The sequence below is a fragment of the Phaethon lepturus genome, unplaced genomic scaffold (genome assembly GCF_000687285.1).
Source record: "Phaethon lepturus isolate BGI_N335 unplaced genomic scaffold, ASM68728v1 scaffold16374, whole genome shotgun sequence".
NCBI classification, from domain to species: Eukaryota; Metazoa; Chordata; class Aves; order Phaethontiformes; family Phaethontidae; genus Phaethon; species Phaethon lepturus.
Window position 1 is genome coordinate 9739 of NW_010535636.1, and position 18897 is coordinate 28635.

The 18897-nt window shown below is 47.2% G+C and overlaps 1 protein-coding gene across 1 annotated transcript; it reads right to left on the reverse strand.

Moving 5' to 3' along the window:
- Positions 1 to 1205: 1205 nt before the first annotated feature.
- LOC104619879 (calcium-binding protein 8) lies at positions 1206 to 14869 on the reverse strand (the record flags this gene model as incomplete). Its single annotated transcript, XM_010285914.1, has 2 exons — positions 1206 to 1318; positions 14726 to 14869. Coding segments are annotated over 2 exons (257 nt in total), but the record flags the coding sequence as incomplete, so codon positions are not given.
- Positions 14870 to 18897: the final 4028 nt, after the last annotated feature.

Consider the following 18897-nt stretch of genomic DNA (forward strand, 5'->3'; position numbering starts at 1 on the left):
TTTGGTGGGGTGTGTGGGCTCAGGGGAACGGGGTGGTGCTTCCTCCTCTCCCTCGTGCCCACATGCTGGGATGAGCCTTGCAAGGTGCAATGGAGGCAATAAAGCGTTCGTGACTGCACAGCCCTGCCCTTCGTGGTGTGAGTTCAGCTCTTGCACCCCTCCAGATACGTTACAAACCACTGTGGCTTCACCAACACCAAACTCTTGCTTTGAAAACCAAATACTAGAATCCAGAGCAGGATTTCCAGGGTTATTCCTATCACATGCCAGGAGGTCAGGAACAATTTTTTAAAAGACTTTTTAAAGGCTTTTACAAAGCTCCACCCAATTCAGTCTGGGCAGCACCGCAGGGTAGTAAAGGAAGACAGAAATGCTTATATCCAGGCTTGACTCTTTTGATTCACATAAACTTGGTAACATTTAAAGTTTATTAGCAAGCAAAGGCTGTTGGATGATCAATGAAATGAGCAGTAATCTCACAGGAAGACACACATTTAATCCATTGGCAAGAAATGTGCAGCACTGTGTTTTAGGAGATTTTTAATCCCTGTCGTAACAGCCTGGACTGTCCTTGCTTTTCCAGGAAGGTCTAACGCTGTTTAGAATCACACTGCACCACAGATGCCAGGCAGCTCCTGCTGCCAGACCTGCCTCCCCTCCAACGCCTGAAACCGGCAGGACCAATCCACCCCAGGGCAGCACCATGAGTAAATCTTGCACTGGCACATCATGGTTATCCTCAGCCCCGGATCTGAACGAACTGCAGAAGCACCGATCAGACGTGACCTGCGCGCACACCTCGCTCTGCTTGGAGCATCCCTCCGCCACAGCCAAGGGACATTGCACATTTCTGGGAGCAGCCGGACAGGTTCAAGGTTCCTAACTCAAAAGACTCACTCATCAAGAAAAATGTTTTTCCCTTCCAAAAATGAATTCCAAAATGCTCCCAAACATGTTGCACAAATAACTGGGTTATTAACTGCAGTTCATCCCCAGTAAGTGTTTTGCCTTCCTCCCGCACAGGGCTTAGCTGAGAGCAGGTCCTTCCAGCAACACGGGATCTTACACAACACACAATGAGAGGGACCCGAATAACCTCTACACAAGCATTCACACTTAGCAAAACATCTCATGCTCCTCAACAAATCAATTCTGGAAGCTATTGATAGTCAGCTAAAGTTGCATTTAAGAAAATGGCTACTTACCTGCCAGAATATGCTGTCTATTGTATTTCCCAGAAAGCCATCTCTGCCTTCTGATGATACCAGCTTAGGTCCCAGAATAGTCATAAATTCATCAAAATCAACCTGGCCATCCCCTGGAACGAAAGAAAAAGATCAATGTTTTCACTGAAGCACCACTTAGTGCCAATGTCCAACATGTTGCTCTGGATCTGCTGCGTCTCATGGACCTGTACATGCACTATGGTACCTCCTACACCAACTTCATGGTGCCTGCAGACCCAAATTTGTTGTTATGCCAATGAATGGCCTGTGTTGTGGCATAACCACACCTGAAGACAGCATCAGGTAGAGATGCACCAATAGAGATGAATGGTCATTCCCCAGCCCCAGAGAGTTTGTAGGCAACTCACTTCTCAAAAAAAAAAAAAAAATTCTGGCAGGAGGACAGCAGCCACCAGCCCGGCCAGGGCTCTTCCCCTCTACAGAGCCGCCAAACAGCCAGGTGTCTGCAAAGCTTTTACAGGACAAATCCGTCCTCCAGAGGAAGGGAGCACATGCAGAGGGAAGAGCAGACTATAGTGAATCCACCAGGCATTTCATTCCAGCTTCCCATCAGCATCCGTCTCTCAAAAGCCCTGTGTGCTCAGCATGCAGAGCAGGCAGTGTAGACACGGCTCCAGTGCCATTAGCAGGAAGAGGAGACTGCTCCTGCCATTAATGAACCGAGCCTATGCAGTCCCAAGCCCCTCCAGTACATTGTATGTTTTGTAAATGAGGCATGTGGCTGTTTGAAGTATATCTGATTATTGTAGCAAATATTACTTTTCCCTTGGAGAACTTCTGTGATGCTTAATGAAAATTGCAAAAAATCCATGCCTCTTGAAGGATCTTAAAAATACCTGTTTCTCTGAACAGGGTAGTTAAATGTCTATATGCCTCTCCTTTGTCTATCAGTCTGCAGACACATCCTCCTACATATTATTAGACCAGTGGATATTAGCCCTCCTTCAAATCTGGAAACAGAATCAGCAACTGTAAGTATTCTTGGTTGTTTTTTATTCAAATTCAGCTGGAAATGACTGCATCCACCTCTCCATGTAGTTGCCGTTGCTAAATCATTAGGTGTAAGAAGTGCCTAAAACCATCAGACTAAAACAGATCAATGCAAGGGCTACTATTAAAACGTCACTATTGACTGCAGTACCTAGAGCAGCCCTGCGTGACAGCTTTATCACGTGCAATGCATGCTGCTGCTATCTGTCCTTTTTATTATATTTCATATGCTTGATCTGAGCATATGCACTGCTGATTGAAATCTCTCCGTGTCCTTATCTTTGCAGAAACACAATGTGAAAATAAGCAGAGTCAAAATGCTTGTTTGCTAGAATACTGATCTCTATTCACCAGGCTCTGCCCATAATTTCATGAAGACAAGAGCGAATATCCTGGGGGTGAGCCAGCGGCGGGGGCTCTGAAAGGAAACCCTGCGGGGATTCGTAATAGCTTTGATGCCGTAACGTGCAAGAAGACCCCATCCAGCTGCTGAAGTTGCTCACACCTTCAGGACTCAGCACATGCTGAAGGGCTTTGCAGGGCTGGAGCGGGCTGAGCACTTGCAGGATGGCACTCATTTCTGGGACAGCTTATTAAGCAGAAAAGGAAAGGGATGAGCATCCCACCACTTGGAAAGCCACTCTTTAAAACATTTATGGGCAATGAAAAAATGCGTTCCTTCTTCTTCCCCATGGGAGGCGTTGGTTTATGACATCAAGTCGGATTGTATCAGTCACAGCACGTTGGATCATGTTGGGGAAGGTAATGCAAGGTGACAGCGGATTCGGGGCTATTTACATTGCAGTACATCACTTCAAGGGAAAGGCAGTAACAAAACCATACACTATGATGCAAATTGGGTTAAAGAAATTAGCCAGATTATCAAGAAAACAATTTGCATTTTAAAGAGATTCTAGTACCTGCCCATGCATATATTTCATCCTATCCATATGCGACCCCAAAATATTGAGTTATTCAATTTGCATTTTATACAATGTCATTTCATCCACAGAGGAGAGGCAGGACTTAGTCCTACACATGACTCATGAGAAAGCGGGTGCCAGGACTCCTGGGTTCTGTGTCTGACTCAGAACAAGACTTCGGGCAAACCCTTGCTCATGACTTCCCTGTGCCTTTGCCAGGGATCATAACTAACTTCACAGGGTTTAATTATCAGCTTAATTATAGCATTTTCCACAACCTTGGAAGAATGATGCCATTACAAAATGCATTATATCCTTATTGACTGCTTTTTCAATTAAAACTGTTAACTAGCAAGGAAACTAGACCCCAAAACATTTTGCCTGGTAGAAATAGCTCTTCAACATTTGTTTTAAGCTGCAGAAAACAAATGTTCCTGCCATCAGGATCTCAGGAGACTGTAGCATCATAATGTCAAGAAAGAGAACAATCCACAATTTTGGATGAAAACTCCTTTTACAGTATTCAACAGACAGGAAGGAAATATTATAAAAAAACAACACATTGGTTCCAAGACACACCCAGTGCAACTCTGCATGGTTGCAAGGTGAAAACGCACTGGGTTGCTCTCCTCAACCATGGCATAACCAGGCAATGCCCAATACCCACATTGCCTGTAAGGATCCACACGTGTTCAGGCCACCCATCAGCTCCTGCGAGCGCTCAGCTTGAAATCTGTGTTGGGTACAGTCAAAAGATGCCTTCCTCCTCCTCCTCTGAGCCGTTGTCATGTACACGGCGCCCTATAAGCCGATGTGCAACGCACACATCAAGCATCTGTTCGAGAATCTGCATCGGAGACAAATCAAACACCACGCACGTCCCCATGTTTGGCTTTGCTGTGCCCACAGATGTGCTCCTCGCCTGGGAGTAGTTGATATTCACAGCAAGCGATGTGTGGCTTATTCAGAAATGAACTTTTAGTTGGGTTTAAGGGATGGAAAGAGGGGAGGAAAATGCCAGGCTGGAGCCTGTGTGCTGTCTATGTTGCTCTCTCACCTTCGCTTGCTGCTTTCCATGAGCCATCCAGCAAGCCCCCACAGCCCCAGTCCCTCACTGTCCTCTGGGCCAATTTATAATGTGTGCCACCTTCTGCCTCTAATCCCACATTAATGACTTTAGCAAGAACTCATCACACAGATGGAAAACAACCTCATAAGGAGGGATGGGGCACAAGCGGGCAAAAAGCTACGGCCAGGATGGATCAGGCTGTGCTCCCCATCCAGTGATGGTCCCCCCATCCTCTCCCTGCTCCCGCCAGTTACACATGCAGATGAGGTTTATAAACCCGAGCCATGCTGAAGTTCCTGACTGATGAAGGCACCGACATATTGCAACAACTTATTTACAAACTGAGAGGGCAGGCAAACCTTGAGGCACGACAATGCAGGTCATCTGGGGCAGGTGGCAAGGTGGGTGAGGACCAGAGGGGTTCCGGGCACAATGCGATCCAGGTGCCACCCCATCCCCGAGTTACCACCCATAAGCCAAGGGGCAGCCACCGTTTGTGTGGGTGATCTTAGAAAAACACCAGAGCTGAGCTTAGCCCCTGGTTTTAAACCACATAAAACATTCATTTATTTACTTACAGTTATGCCCTAACATTTTTCTCCACAATGCTTCCTCTTAATCCTGGCATTAATGTCAAAGAGGCAGAAGGGGGTTAGCTATCACGTGGCTGAACCTCGCATGACTAAAGCTATGATTCAGAACATCGCTGGCCACATCATCAGAGACAAATCAGATCTGCTTATCATTACTAGTCTGTTAGCATCAGCTAGGTGCTAAGTGCTTCCAGATACCCACAAAGGTTTGCTCCCTTGCAAGACTGTCTCAGTTCTGACAAAAACCAGGCAAATGTGATAATAAAAAGGAATAGCAACTAGATGCACTGTCAACAGCCCTTGGAGCAATTGTGTAAGCCTGGCTAACTGCTCCGTGGTGGAAAGGGAATGCTGAAGGCACCCAGCAACATCTTTGGGTCCTCTGGGAACCTTTTCAGTGCCCAAAGACCACGTGTGGCCAGCAAGGATTCCTGGACCTGCCAAAGTCACAACATGCACTGTTCACTCACTGGGTGCAGAAAGATCTTGGGAATAATTTCAGTTCGAAGAGCCCCAGCATCAATGTTTGCTATGCTGTGAGCTCAGTTTGGCTGGCACCATGGAGCTCCACAGAGCTACAGCAGGGAATCATTTGGCCCCACATCATGTTCAATATCCACTTATGCCAAGCGCACCAAATATGATGGAGCTGCAGCTAAGAGCAGCTTGGAGTTGGGAAACCAAGCTCTTTTCCAGCTCTCCCAGACACTGAAGCCCAAGGAAATTTTCTTTGGACGTGATAGCCCCAAGGAAGTGGTGTCTGCACCTCTGAAAAATGCCCATTACCTCTTCTAAATAAACTAATGGGATGTGGAAAAAAGAAAAGCACTAACGACTCAACGTATAGAGGAGCCTGTGAAACTACCACCACACTCCCATGGAGCAAACTTTGGGTTGGACATGTATGTTGTAGGGAGCCAAAGGAGCCTCCAGCACTTCTGAAGAGGGATTTATTCTCCGAAGCTACTTGCCTTCAACCCCAAGTCGTTCATATTGGGGTTGTGCTTCCAGATGCCCAGGTCAAAGAGGTTTCAGGGTACTATCCTTTGATCTTGCTGGAGGTGCTGTGCTTCACTCTTGCATCAGAGCTGAGCACAGAAAATCACAACCCTCTCTCTAACCTGATGGGCTTTGAGCTCCAGTCCAAGGATTTCATCTTCCCGCAGCCCCCATGACTTTAATGAAGAGGAGAAGGGAAGGTTGTATTTGCTGGAGGATGTTTAGCAGGAAAAATGCAGGTGTTTTTAAGGCAAGCAGAGCTCTGCAGTTACTTTGTCAGGGCACCGAGGAGGGCAAACGCAGCACGAAATGACCCCAGCTGCACTCTTACACCAAGCCTCGCTACACCCGTGTGGCCGGAGCCCCATGTTGCCTTTCTCCTGGTACATTTGTCCCGATCCCACAGGATCTACCATCAGCAGTGGTTTCCCCAGGCTGGATGTGCCGGGCAGGGAGTGTGCAGCAGAGGGACTTCGAAGAGGAGAGAGGGGCTGGGCTGAGCCAGGATGGCAAATCCCCATGTCCCAGGTAGCAGCAGCTCATGCATGGGCTCTTGCAAACTCTTCAACCAGAGCTCCTCTGCTTTGAAGAAATAATTAAATGCTCAGAGGAGCAGCAGTGTGAACCCATCTTGCCCTCCATCCCGTGGGAGAGCCCCGACCCTCAGCCTTCAGTCGACCGCTATCTGTCCAAAAGTTGGTGCAGCTCCTTGGAGGACGTAATTAAATATTCATTGGGCTGGAGAAAGAGCAGGAGAGGAGAAGAAAAAGTGAGGAGGAAAACGTGCGTGGATTGCATCGCCTGTACCCAAGGGCAGAACAGAGACTTCCACCTGATTTTCAGAGCCTTGTGCATTAAACTGGGAGCCTGCATTATCTGGCCTGGCTGCTTACCAAATAAGTATTTTCCCTGGCCAATCTCAGGATAATCAGGTTCTCCCTCCTTGAAAGTTTCTTGTCACAGCCCTAAAATAAGGCACACATTTAAACAGAGATGAGGATCTGCTGTGTGTAGACTGATAAGTATTCACACTTTTTTTTCCTCGAGTTTGACCTCCAGAGTGCAGCTAGGTGATATATTTAAAGTTAATGAGCTAGTCTTTTGCAGCTTGGGTCCCAGGCGCACACAACACTCCTGTTTATTTTTATTCTCCTAATAGCTAGCTGCAGTGATTCTCTGTCCTGGTCTGTGTCATTGTTTGCGCCCATAAAGTAACTTGTGCAGTAATAATACAGTCTGGTGAAGGCTGGTGCTGCTGTGCCTTGAAACGATGCAGAGAATGTGCACAGAAAAGCTCCAGCCACAGGATATTTCCCAGACGAGTATTTCGGTTTCAGAGATTTTAAGGTCAGAGAACAGCCTGATCGCCAGCCTGACCCTTCCCCCAGCACGACCCAGAGACTTTCTGCCTAATTACAGCCTCGATCCATAACTTCAACCAGAACTAGGGAAAGTCTTTCATAAAACTTTCAACTTTGAAAACAGTTTTAATTATAGACATCCATGGAACTGGCTGAAAAGAGCAGATAAAGCTCCACTACTGTGCCGACACAGATATTTTGCAGTGGGGAAACTGAGGCACAGAGCATCACCTTCCCAAACGTTACCAGAAATGAGGCTGCCTGCAGAGCCGGGTGCTAGACCTGCCTGCCCACACAGCGATCCACAGGCACAGGACGTGCAACCAGTCCCCAGGATGGAGAAAGACAGCAACAAGCATCTCCTATTTCCAAAGAGTCCTGTTTGCATTCCCTTGGGAGGTTTCTGCCCCAGAGCCGTTGGCAGAGGGCCTCTGATATTCCCTAACAAAGCATACACATAAAAATACAATTTCTCATTTCTCTTGCTCCCTGGGAACAGTGGGGGCATATCCACTGGGCACTGTTTTACCGTTCACCAGCTCTGCCATACGCCCCACAGCTTTAAGGACTGCTTTTTGAAGGAAAAACTGTACTGAAGCCAAAGGAAGGGGTGAAAGATCTCCACTGGAGCCCACTCCGTCCCTTAAGCACCTCCATGTCCTGCAGCTTTAGGAGCGGCTGTGCGGAACTGAACTCTGGTTCAATGACAACTATGCATAAAAGATTAGCAAATTGTACAGACATATGTTCCTGGAGGAAGAAATTTCCATGGGGTCTGAAAGGCTCAAACAGAGCCCAGAAAGACAGAGCCGGGGTTGCATCCATCATGACATCGAGAAAAGGACCTTGAGAGTTACTCATTTTGACAGCCTGTTGGCTCGTCTTGCAAGGAAGAGGAAACGGCTGCAGAGGACTTGTTTGCTTCCCCATTAAAACAAAAATCTATTAACTCCCCATGTTTTCCCAAGGGGAGCCTGTCCAGGAGCTGACCCGCAAGACAGTGATGGAAGAGGACGGGGGGCTCTGCCCCTGCGGCGCCAGTGTGACGTGTCCCGTGCTCCACCACAAGCACGAAAACAAGCAGGATGCTGCTCGTGCTCGGCTAGGAGAAAACCCCAACAGAAGCAGTGACTGCAGTAAAGAAAAAAAAAATCCATCAGACACCTGCCAAGCAGCGTGCCAGCTTCACGCCGGCCCTGGGAAGCCACAGGACGCCCCAGTTACTGTCCCCGTGACCAGCTGCCCTGCAGGGAAGGCACTGCGGAGCCTGCTGAGCGTGGCGTGCCCCCAGCACGGCCGCTGCAAGCCACCGCCGTCCCCTCTGCCCCGCGTCCCCCAGGACCCTCTCCCTGTGCAAAGGCGCCCGGCACGTAAAACCGAGCGGGCTCATTTTGCAGGGCTTTGCAGAACTGCAGATACCCTTTGATCTTGCAGGTTGTAACCAGTTGATCCCTTTGTCAGATGGATCAAGAGGAGCAAAATCACATCCCAACTACCCAGGACTTTAATTATTTTTGCTCCCCAGGCCTCGGGAATAGCAGGAGAGCGTGCATCGCTATCAGACAGCTCGGCGCAACTTCGAGACAACCAGCAAGTCACAGGCTCATTAAAACAGAGGAGTGTGTGTGTTCCCTGTGGCATACACATTCTGTGAAACCAGAATCATAATACCAGGAGTACTGCATTTTAAAGAATAAATAAAATTAAACAAGGATGCAAACAAATGACAAGGCATGCCTGCATGAGACAGATCACAGGCTGCACGCCGTGTTTCGCAGAGGACTCGGCCCCGTCGGAGCACAGGGTGGGCAGGTTTCAGGGAGGGAACTGCAGTTCAGTGTTTTCTCTTGTCCTGTCTATTCAACGCAGCTGCACGCAGCCATCCAGGCACTGCATCGAAGACAGAATTTTATATTACTTAAGAACCTCTTCCCAGTACTGAGCTGCAAATCTGACCAGCAACAACAATTACTCTTCATTCTTTGCAGCGAGAACACATAATACGATAATCTCCATTTTACAAATCAGAGCAGACACGAAGAAAGTGGCCTCTATAAATAAAGACAAGTCTCATCAAATCCATCTCACCGACCAAGTTTCTCAGCTCAGCAACACACTTCAAAGGACAACCACGCGGAAATGATGCTCGATCATTTCTCACATATAAAAACCAGAGGCCTTTGAATACAGAGGACAAACCCAAAGTCTGCAGCAACCTGCCCATGCTTTTGCTATTAACTCTGCGTTCTACGCACAGAAACGGTTTCTGGTCTGCTTCCAGCAGCCTGGGCTCTTTTACACAGTTTCACGTCGCAATGTGGACGCCGTGCAGTCACGCTGCTGCGGTTTATTCCCTTTCCAAAGGGCATCGCAGCAGTCGTGAGCACGCGTGAGGGTACCTCGCCGTACGGGGCAGCCCCTCAGCAGCACGACTTTTGCAGGCAAAGCGTAAGAGGACAACAAAACTGCAGAACCCCGTTGCAGCCATCGCGGCTTACTGGGGGTTTTTTTAACTCCTCTTCCATTCCCAGCTCCACAAAGAGCCATTGCAAAGCAGCTTGGGAATATGCGGAATTTTAAACTGGGATTTCTTTCCCCTGTTTTTTCTTGCACGTAATGCCATAGCTGTATTTTCGCTGCTCCTGCTGACGTGTCACATAGTGTGATAAAAGGTAACAGGTAGCTTCCTTGTACGCTGATGAAACCAGCTCGTCTTTTGCTTGATCAAAGTATTTCCTATTTGTACCATAATAAACATTTTGACACACTGGGTTTTTTTTTTTCCTCTTGCGTTAGCCTGAAGTTATTTTTCCAGGGTGCTGAAAACCAGCTGCTTCTCTAATTAGTACACTGAGTGCTTATTTTACTCCTCAGATAGAAGTGTCTTATGTTGTAACGAAACAGTTTGACACTGAAGTCACACATTCATCTATTTTATTGCAAAAGTCTGCTTAAAGTGTAGGCATCCCAGATAAGGCAACACATTTAATGTGCCATTTCTCTGCATTTTTATTAGCATTACTGCCAATTGGAAGAATTTACAAATAATTTCTTTTCCAGCACATAAATATATAAAATATTTTACTTTCCACATACTGGCAGAACATTTCAGGTCATTCTTCAGATTGCAGACAGAAATGTATGCACCTCACAGTCTGCAATGTTTACGTTCATGCAATACCTAATTATGTCTGAGGATGAAGCAAATGAAGGGTATAGACTAAAGTAAAATTTGACCTCTAGTTCTAGACCAAAAGCAAACAATATGTCCCTACCTAAGGTGCGGCACACTGGATAGATGCCAGCTATACCGAACAACCTTCTCCTGGCATGCCGTCACGCACCACTTCTATCAAACGCTAAGCAAATCTTTGGCCTAATGTGAATCTCATGCTTTGAGTGATGGAACCAACATTCCTCACCTCCCTTCCCAAAAAGAGGCATCTTTGCACAGAAAACCCCTTTGCTTTCTGTTCTATTTTGGTACTTCATCTCCCGCATCACAGCAATGCCATAGCATCTTCCAGTAGTTCATAAAAGGGTATGTCTCATGATTTATAAGATTTCTCTTGAGACCTTGAAATATTCCAAGTATATTCTAATTTTTCTCCCTAATTCATTTTTTTATGCCAACTATATTTCCCCTTGCAGCAGCTGCATTCCTCTTCACCTGGGTGAAGCATGCCTTGCGGAACAGCAAACGGACTTGGAAGAAGAGGTGGAGAAGGCGTTTGTAGGAAATGCCTTCCTCCAGTGAGGACTGGCAACAGTTAGATATTCACTGGAAATACCTGCATTCAGCGAAGACGTGCTAAAAAGGCAAATGTCACTGGGAGCGTGGTCCTTTGCAGGTCTGTGGTCTGTCCTCAGGACAAGGCTGAGGGCTTCCCACATGCCCCCACCAGCTCCCATCACTCACTCCCTGCCACAGAATGGGAATGAAACATCTCCTGCCCCAGTGGCCCAAACCCACCTCAGCTGTTGGGGTAAAAAAAGCCAAGTTGATGTGCAACTGTGTGGTCAATCGCTTGGGAATATTTGTCAGCCATCTCTGGGGATGGGAAGCTGGGTTTGATGCTTCTTAATACAGGATTTGCTGCGAGTTTCCACTTGCCTGTGCATGGGAAAATACATCTTATGAGCCCTAGCCCATCCTGGAGTCCCATCTCACCATTTCTTGGCTAAACTTCTCTCCCTCTTCCCCAGCCCTGCGATGGCTTTGCCATGCCATGGCACTGATGCCCAGCAGATAAGTAACCCAAGCCTCACCCTGTGCCATGGGCTTCATGGCATGGGACAACCTGCATCCTTGTGATCCCAACAGGCAGGAGTTCCCTCCTGCCACTCTGAGCAATGGAGGACATTTGGAAGCTCTTGAGCATCCTTAGCATCACACCATGACATTCCTAGTGGGCAAACCCACTCACTGCACTCATTTCCATCCTGTCAATACCAGGGCTGTTGGCATGTCACCTGTGAAGGAAGGCTGATGGTAGCCCTCCAGAGCCATGGAGATATTAAAGGTGATATGACACCTGTGAAGAGTTCCTGGGCAAAATCCAAGTTGTGCAATTGCCATTTTCACTTAAGTTCAAGCAGCATTTTCTAACTAACTACATTTTGCCTTTGAATGCAATGAATTATAAAATGCACTTTTATTTCTGCTCTAATTTCGAGGCTCACTGTGTGTTACTGAACAGCTGCACACTACAGCCCCAGAAGCAACTGTCCTTGGGTGTCTCTGGAGTTGATCCTCGCGTTATTTACTGAGCTTGGTGAGATCCTTTGTGGCAGAAGGTGACATACAGGTGTGAAATGCTCTTGTCATATCAGCTTATGCTCAGCCACAAAACCATTCCAGCATACATTGCATATGCTCCTCTTAAAACATATTTTGCCCAACCTAGCCATGCTGCTCCCACAGCTTGAATGTTTCCTCAGCCTGACCTAGACAGTGCTAAGCCTCCCTCCTTATTCCTACAAAAAAAAGGGTTTGAAATGAAAACCAAATTCAGACCAGCTCTAGTTGCTCATTATTTGGAGCCCATCAGTTAAATAAACCATGGCAGATACAGCCACGCTGCCATCCTGCAATGCAAGCACACTCCCAAGGTAATTTCTGATGAAAACCGTATGTTTGCACTAAGTCTGTTCAGGCTGGTTCAGATTAAATATAAACCACTGCCAATTGTATTACCTCATTATTAGCAGACACTGGCAGCAGCTTTGTGTGGAGAAATGGACGTCTGGCTATGCTACCTGCTGTCACATCATAATTCACATCAGGTGCTGGGGGATGCGCAGGAGGATTACTGCCTCCTCCTTGGCTTTCCAGACCACAGGGGACTCTTCCTTGACAATGGCCTTTCATCCAGCTGAGCTTCCCACCCACCTGATGCTGAGCCAAAGCCTTGAAAAAATTCGACAGCCTTCAACAGGAGTATATGGTATGAGGGCAAGGCTGTGCCTGGGAGCGCAGGGCACGACTAACATCCCTGGGAGCTCGTTGGGTTCAAGCCCTACTACCGAATGATGCTCACACACAGTGGGAGAGGAAGAAGGAAGCTATTGCTGGTGCTCACTACATATTTCAAGTTAAATCCCAGAAAAAAAAAAAAAAGACAACAATCCATCAGAGAAAAAGTAGCCATAAGCCATATAATATTAATTCAAGCCATATAGTATTAATTCAATTTGCAGGCAAGGTAAATCTTTCACATAATATTTCCCTATTTGCTCAGTGCCTAAGGAATTTCCCATTACCCTGTCTTTTTTCAATGTATGGCCCATTTGACCTTCACATAGCACAGACTTGTGTCCAGCCCCAAAATCCTCCGCTCAAAATACTGCAACAACAGGCAGCTGAGACGTAAGAACAATAAAAACACCCAGTACAACCAGACTGTATCTTTGGCGCTGTTGGAACTGCTGAGCTGGAAGAGGTGCAGGATCACCTCCCGTCTCTGCAGAAAACACATCGAGCTTTCTGAAAGGTCTCAAACAGGAATTTAACACCTTCCATCTGCAGCCCATTACTCTACATTTTAACTCCACCTCTCCGATTACAGGTCCCTGCACACTAGGAGTGTATACGAAAGAGTGCCAAAGTCTCAAGTCTGTGAGACTGAGAGTCAGGGAATAACTGGAGATGAACCAAAACTGGAAGCCAAGTCCACAGCACTCTTTTTCCAAAAAAGCACAGAGTTTCGGTAAAAGACCCCATGAATTGGCACCATGCTGAGTCTGGCCTTTGCAAAACCTAAAGAGAAATCACCTGGTCTGCTAGGAAAGGCCAGCAGAACATAACAAGGTGCAAACAATAACTTTTGGAGAAAATGCTTTTAAAAGTGATGGATTTTTTTTCTTTTGGGAATGAGATCATTTCAACAACTGATCTTCTCTATCCCCCAGGTTTCACGTTACTTTGTCTCCCTGCTCTAGGGGAGATGCTGAACACCCTTGAGCAGGCTGACAGTCTCTTCCCCGCTTCCCCTGGCCTGATATGCACCTCATGGGGGCATTCGACTCGGATAGCCCCAAGGAAGCGGGAGAACGTCAATCCCGCTGACACCGTCTCCCATGGGCTCTGCTCTCAGCAGTCTCCCCAAGGATGCTGGCATCGCATCAGCTTGCCAAGCATCCCTGGGGGTTGCTCCTCCCTCCCTTCCGCATCCAGCACTCTTGGCTTGGCATGATTTCATCTAACTTTGCACAGCGTTTCGACCCTGCCGTGGCTGCCTGCAGAAGGGAGGGAGAAGGTCGGATCCACACCCCAGCTTCCCTGCACATTTCAGGCATCAGGGAAGTTTCCCTTCATGCACCGACCAAGGACATTTGAAAGACAGCCCGCTCATTGTGATCAGCTCTGATTGTAGCTTTGTAGCAGTTAAGAAGTCCCCCCTGGCTCCAGCATCCTGATGCTGCAATTCTCTCTTCCCATTAATGGTGGGTTCTGTTTCTTTTATTACCTCTTAGTAATCGTTTGACGAGCTCTCACAGCAGGACTTTGCTTAAAATTGTTCCACCTTTCTAAACTCTCCTTCAAAAACCATCAACACTTCATCATGACACAGCACAGCTCCCATCTGCAGCATCTTTACTTGCAAGGAGCAGTGAGGCCGCAGGACGGGGCAGCTGCACTTGGTTAGGCACTCAGGTCATCTCCCAGTTAGCGTTCCTGGGCCAGATGCTTCCCAGGAATGCATAGAGAAAGGTTACAACAGCCTTGCAAAAGACCATTTGCAACTTTGCAGAGAAAGGTTGCAAGAGCTGGTGCGTCTTCACCCAGCTGTATCAGCTGGACACATAAAAGACGCTCCATCTCACTTGGGTGGGTTGCCCAAGAGGCAGGTTTATCTGCAGGAGGTTGATGGCTCACAGTCGTCTGCCCTTTCCTTGCTGTGGTGAAAGGCAAAGTTTCACAGCTTCCCCTCCAGACCATCCTTGGTAACCACAAACTCTTTGAGCCAAAAACATGGCCTGCAATGCACTGGGAAAGCCCTCCTCCACCAGTAACAGAGAAGAACCAACAGTGAGGACTTACCATCCATGTCAAGGCGTTGCATGATAATCGCCAGCTCCACCTCACTGGGCATGTATCCCAAGGAACGCATTGCCATGCCCAGCTCCTGCTTGGATATAAAACCATTCCCATCCCTGTCCAACACCCGGAAAGCTTCACGGATTTCTGTAAAGGAGAAGGAAGAAGAGAGGAGTTGTTATGGTGGAGGACTCCCTGGTCAACACATTTGCACACATGGGACACAGAAGCAGCATATATTGCATTTTCTAATGTTAATGATGCATATTTGACAATTTCAAGTCAGTATAATCATGATATGTTCATGCACACATATATACTTGTCCGTGTGCACTCATGCCTCTGTATGCAGATGGATTCATATAACAGCATCCACACTTAACACTGCCTGTTTTCTGTGCTAAATATTCCGTTTTTATTTATTCATTATTTATTTATTCATTAAACGTTGAACTCCTCCACTCTCTGTAACGTCTGCCCTGGACTGCTGCGGGTGAGCCATCCTGATCTACAGTAAATCCTCCTTGCATACAGCTGCACAGCGAACCCCAGCTACGGGGGCTTCTCCACCAGCCCTTCTCCAAGCCCCTCAGCATGTCTGCAAGGCAGATTTACTTTATGTGACATGGGCAGACCAAGCTCTGACTTTCTCCAAAAAAACTACATGAAGACAAACATCTGGGTGCTGACTGCCTCCCCTGCAGGGTATGGAGCTCTGCAGCCAAAGCCTGGATGCGTATGTTCTCCCTTGTCTGATAAATGCAGATGTACATCTTTTAAACCATACCTGGGCAATTTCCATCTCTGACTCCTCTTCACAGCCTTTCTCTAATTTATAACTGTTTTACAGCAATAAACAGCCTCAGATCAATAAAAATGCTAACGGCATCAAAGGAATCACTTCCATCATTCTTCCTCAGCCTGGCTCAGCTTCTGACATCTGACTTTGTTTTGCTTTTTAATTCTGGCATATCCCACTCCAGCCATTAATATCTGCTCTCCACTCATGCAGCCCACCGAAGGACTCCAGTGCATCCACCACCTTGACAGCTCTGCACATTTCCCGCTCCTCACGGACCTCTCAACTTGAAGACCCACCATCAAGCTCCCCAGATCTGACTGTTGCAAAAGCCAAACAGCAATTTTAACATTCCAGCCAGCTGGGAGCCTGTTTACTTGAAAGGATTTGGTTGGAGGTGGGGAGAGTAAGAGGCGCTGATTTCTTAGTCTTGGTTAAACGGATTTTGCACCATGCCGTGGAGAGGAAAACACAAGATGCTTTATCATATCTCTTCTGGGAATGAGGATATATGAAAACCCAGCATGCTGGGGCCCGCTGAAACATTGCTTAGAGGAGTTTAATCTTCACGTGAAAGAATTTCATTGAAGAAGTGGGAGGGAAAACTCAGCAGGGGGTTTTTTAGGGGGGAAAAAAAAACCTAATTAAAAAATACTCTATCCTCTATCAGGAAACAGATTGGATGGAAAAAGTTTGGTCAGCCTTGGGTAGTTCAGGCGCTAAGTCTCGCATGAGAAAAGATTCTCAGTCCTGCCATGGATGTCATGCATGTCACCTCCCTCTGCCTCCTGCTCCCAGGTGCAAAGGAGGCACCAGCCCGCTGCAGCGCGGCCACGTGAGAGGTAACGGATGGTGCTCCCGGGAGAAAGCTGGGAGCATCATAACCCACCAGGAAATGGTTTCAGTGACATCTTTGCTGTCAGGTTATTTAAAGTTCTACAATTCAAAGGCTGCTTCTAAATCACCTCCCATCAAAGTTCAGCACCTCCCTTGACAACACCAGTGCGTTAGCAAAGTCTGCTCCAGTTTCCATGTGCTGCTTCCTGCCGTGTGCACTACGCTGGTGATGTGCCAGGGCCAGGGCACCTCCGTGACCCACTGCTTAATCTTCACCACAACGTTGGATATTGTAATGAGATATGATCAATTTTTAATCCAGCCAAAGAGCCCATTGACGCAAAAAGGGAAGATCCTATTAATTCCAATGAATACTGGGCCAGATCTGTAATGTTTACGCTTTGGGTTCAGGTATGCATCAGCTGTGGCTTCTTTAAACTTAAATGCTTCACCTTGTCTCCCTGCCAACCCAAGCTGCTGTAAGCTTGGCGATATGAGAAGATGGTGAGGCTGTTCAAAGCAAGCTCGGCTGGAAGTATCGGTACATAATGCAAAGAGCCTTTGGAGTAGGAACGAATCCCATTAGACACTGCCAGCTGTAGTGAAATCTATTTTCATATGCTGTGCTGAAAGCTAAAGTGCAGTAAATATTACATCGAAGTCAATTAATTTTAAAATAAACTTTTGACAGCTGAAGACGAAAGAACTAAAAATATTGCAAGGAGATGAGAAAGTATTTTAGAAAATAAAACATGACTCTACCTTCAGAAAAGTTTACATGCGAGTTAGACTGATCCAAATTGCATGAATAAATTACGTCTGCACAAGGGCTCTGTTGTTGGATATCTGGTTGCCAATGTCTAGTGAATATCCTCTCCAGATACACTGATTTCAGAAGGTGAATTTAACAGCACTGCAAGCTTCGAGCCTTGATCAGAGGAGAAAACCCCACACATTTGGGGTCCAGCTCTGTTCCATACCTCTTACAAAGCTGAACTTTTGACCAAGCCCAAAAGATCCATCCCACATCAACTCCTGTCCCCAAATGGAGCTTTTTTTCATTCATCACTCTATAAATACCACTTGTGCAGAGGTATATCTAAAGAGCTATTTATAGGTTGAACACACTGTACACGAAGCAGCTATGAGCTCAGACAGTGCCTCCTCTTTATCTTTACATGTAACATCACCTCCTTATCAACTTTTCTTTACAGTGATCCTTCTCCTGCGATGTACTTGCGGGTGCTGTCCTGCACAGCATCCACAGTGTGAGCCACTGGGCTGAGCACCCTCCCCAAACGCAGTCCCACCAGCTCTTCCCGCCGGCACTGCCGAAGAGCCAGTCCCAAACAGTGGTCCATGAACCTGTGGCACCCTGGCTGGCCCTCACCTTTACTTCCAGCTGTTAAATTTCATTACCCAAAGCTAAAAATACATCAGCACTTTCCCCATATGACTTTCCCAAAGAAGTCACCATGGCAACTGATGCTCCTGGCTCAGAACTGGGAGCGGATGTGGTCCATGGAGTAAATCTCTCAACAAAGACATTGCCGGGGCTTGGGAGAAATTTTGAGACCTCTTCCATTTTGGCTGGAAGCTGCTCTGCACAGGGATGCTTTACCCTGGTCAAGAAACACAGAACTGTTTTGTCTTTAAAAGGGTGAGTAAGGATAACGGGGGGAGCGGGTGCCAAAGCGATGCTGCCCCAGCAGCTGCCTTTCCCCTCGCCCAGCCTGGCTGGCAGCAGAGCCCTTACACCCAACCGAGCACGTATACTCAGATTACACCTCCTCTGGGCTGTTAGAAAATGCTAATATTTATTCCCCTTTCCACTATATAGTATTTTCTTTTACTCCCAAACGTAGGCAGCTGACACAGAACTTCATTAGAGGATGAAAGGGAAAAAAGAAGAGAAAACACAGAAATATGTAGAGAACAGAAATTGGCCCATTTTGCTGGTGATGGCACTGGCCTGAGCCTCAGGAAACGTCACTTCTTCTCAAGGAGCCCAAGCTAGGATCTGAGTGCTCTTTTCCATGTCTCAGTTTCCCCAGCCCCTGGGGCTAGTGAGACTGCTCCTCTGTACAAGGTGATTTTGACATAAAGGTGCTCACCCGACAGGCAAGCAGTACTGTACCATCTCACTCCCAGAATTATCTCAAACAGCAGCAGCAAGCAATGGTGCTGCAGAGAAACAGGCTTTGTCAGATGGACCATACATGATGCTTAATGCTGAACATCGTTCAAGGGAATGAGGGGCGAGAAGGCATCAGCACCTGGCCCCATCCTAACATCTTTGTTAATGATCTCAAAGGGGAGTGGCCACAGCATTAATTAAATTCCCGAATGATTCAGGGCTGGAAAGAATTGCCAGGACCAAAAGCCCAGCCAGAAAGAAGGAGCGCTGTGTGAACGGGACAAGATTTGGGAGCAGAAGGGCCGTCGCCGGAGTCAGCTGGGCTGAGGCAGGTGCAGTGAGATGGGTTTGAAGGCACGTTTCTCAGGAAAGGGTAGCTCAGTGTTTTTCCCCAGGTGAGGA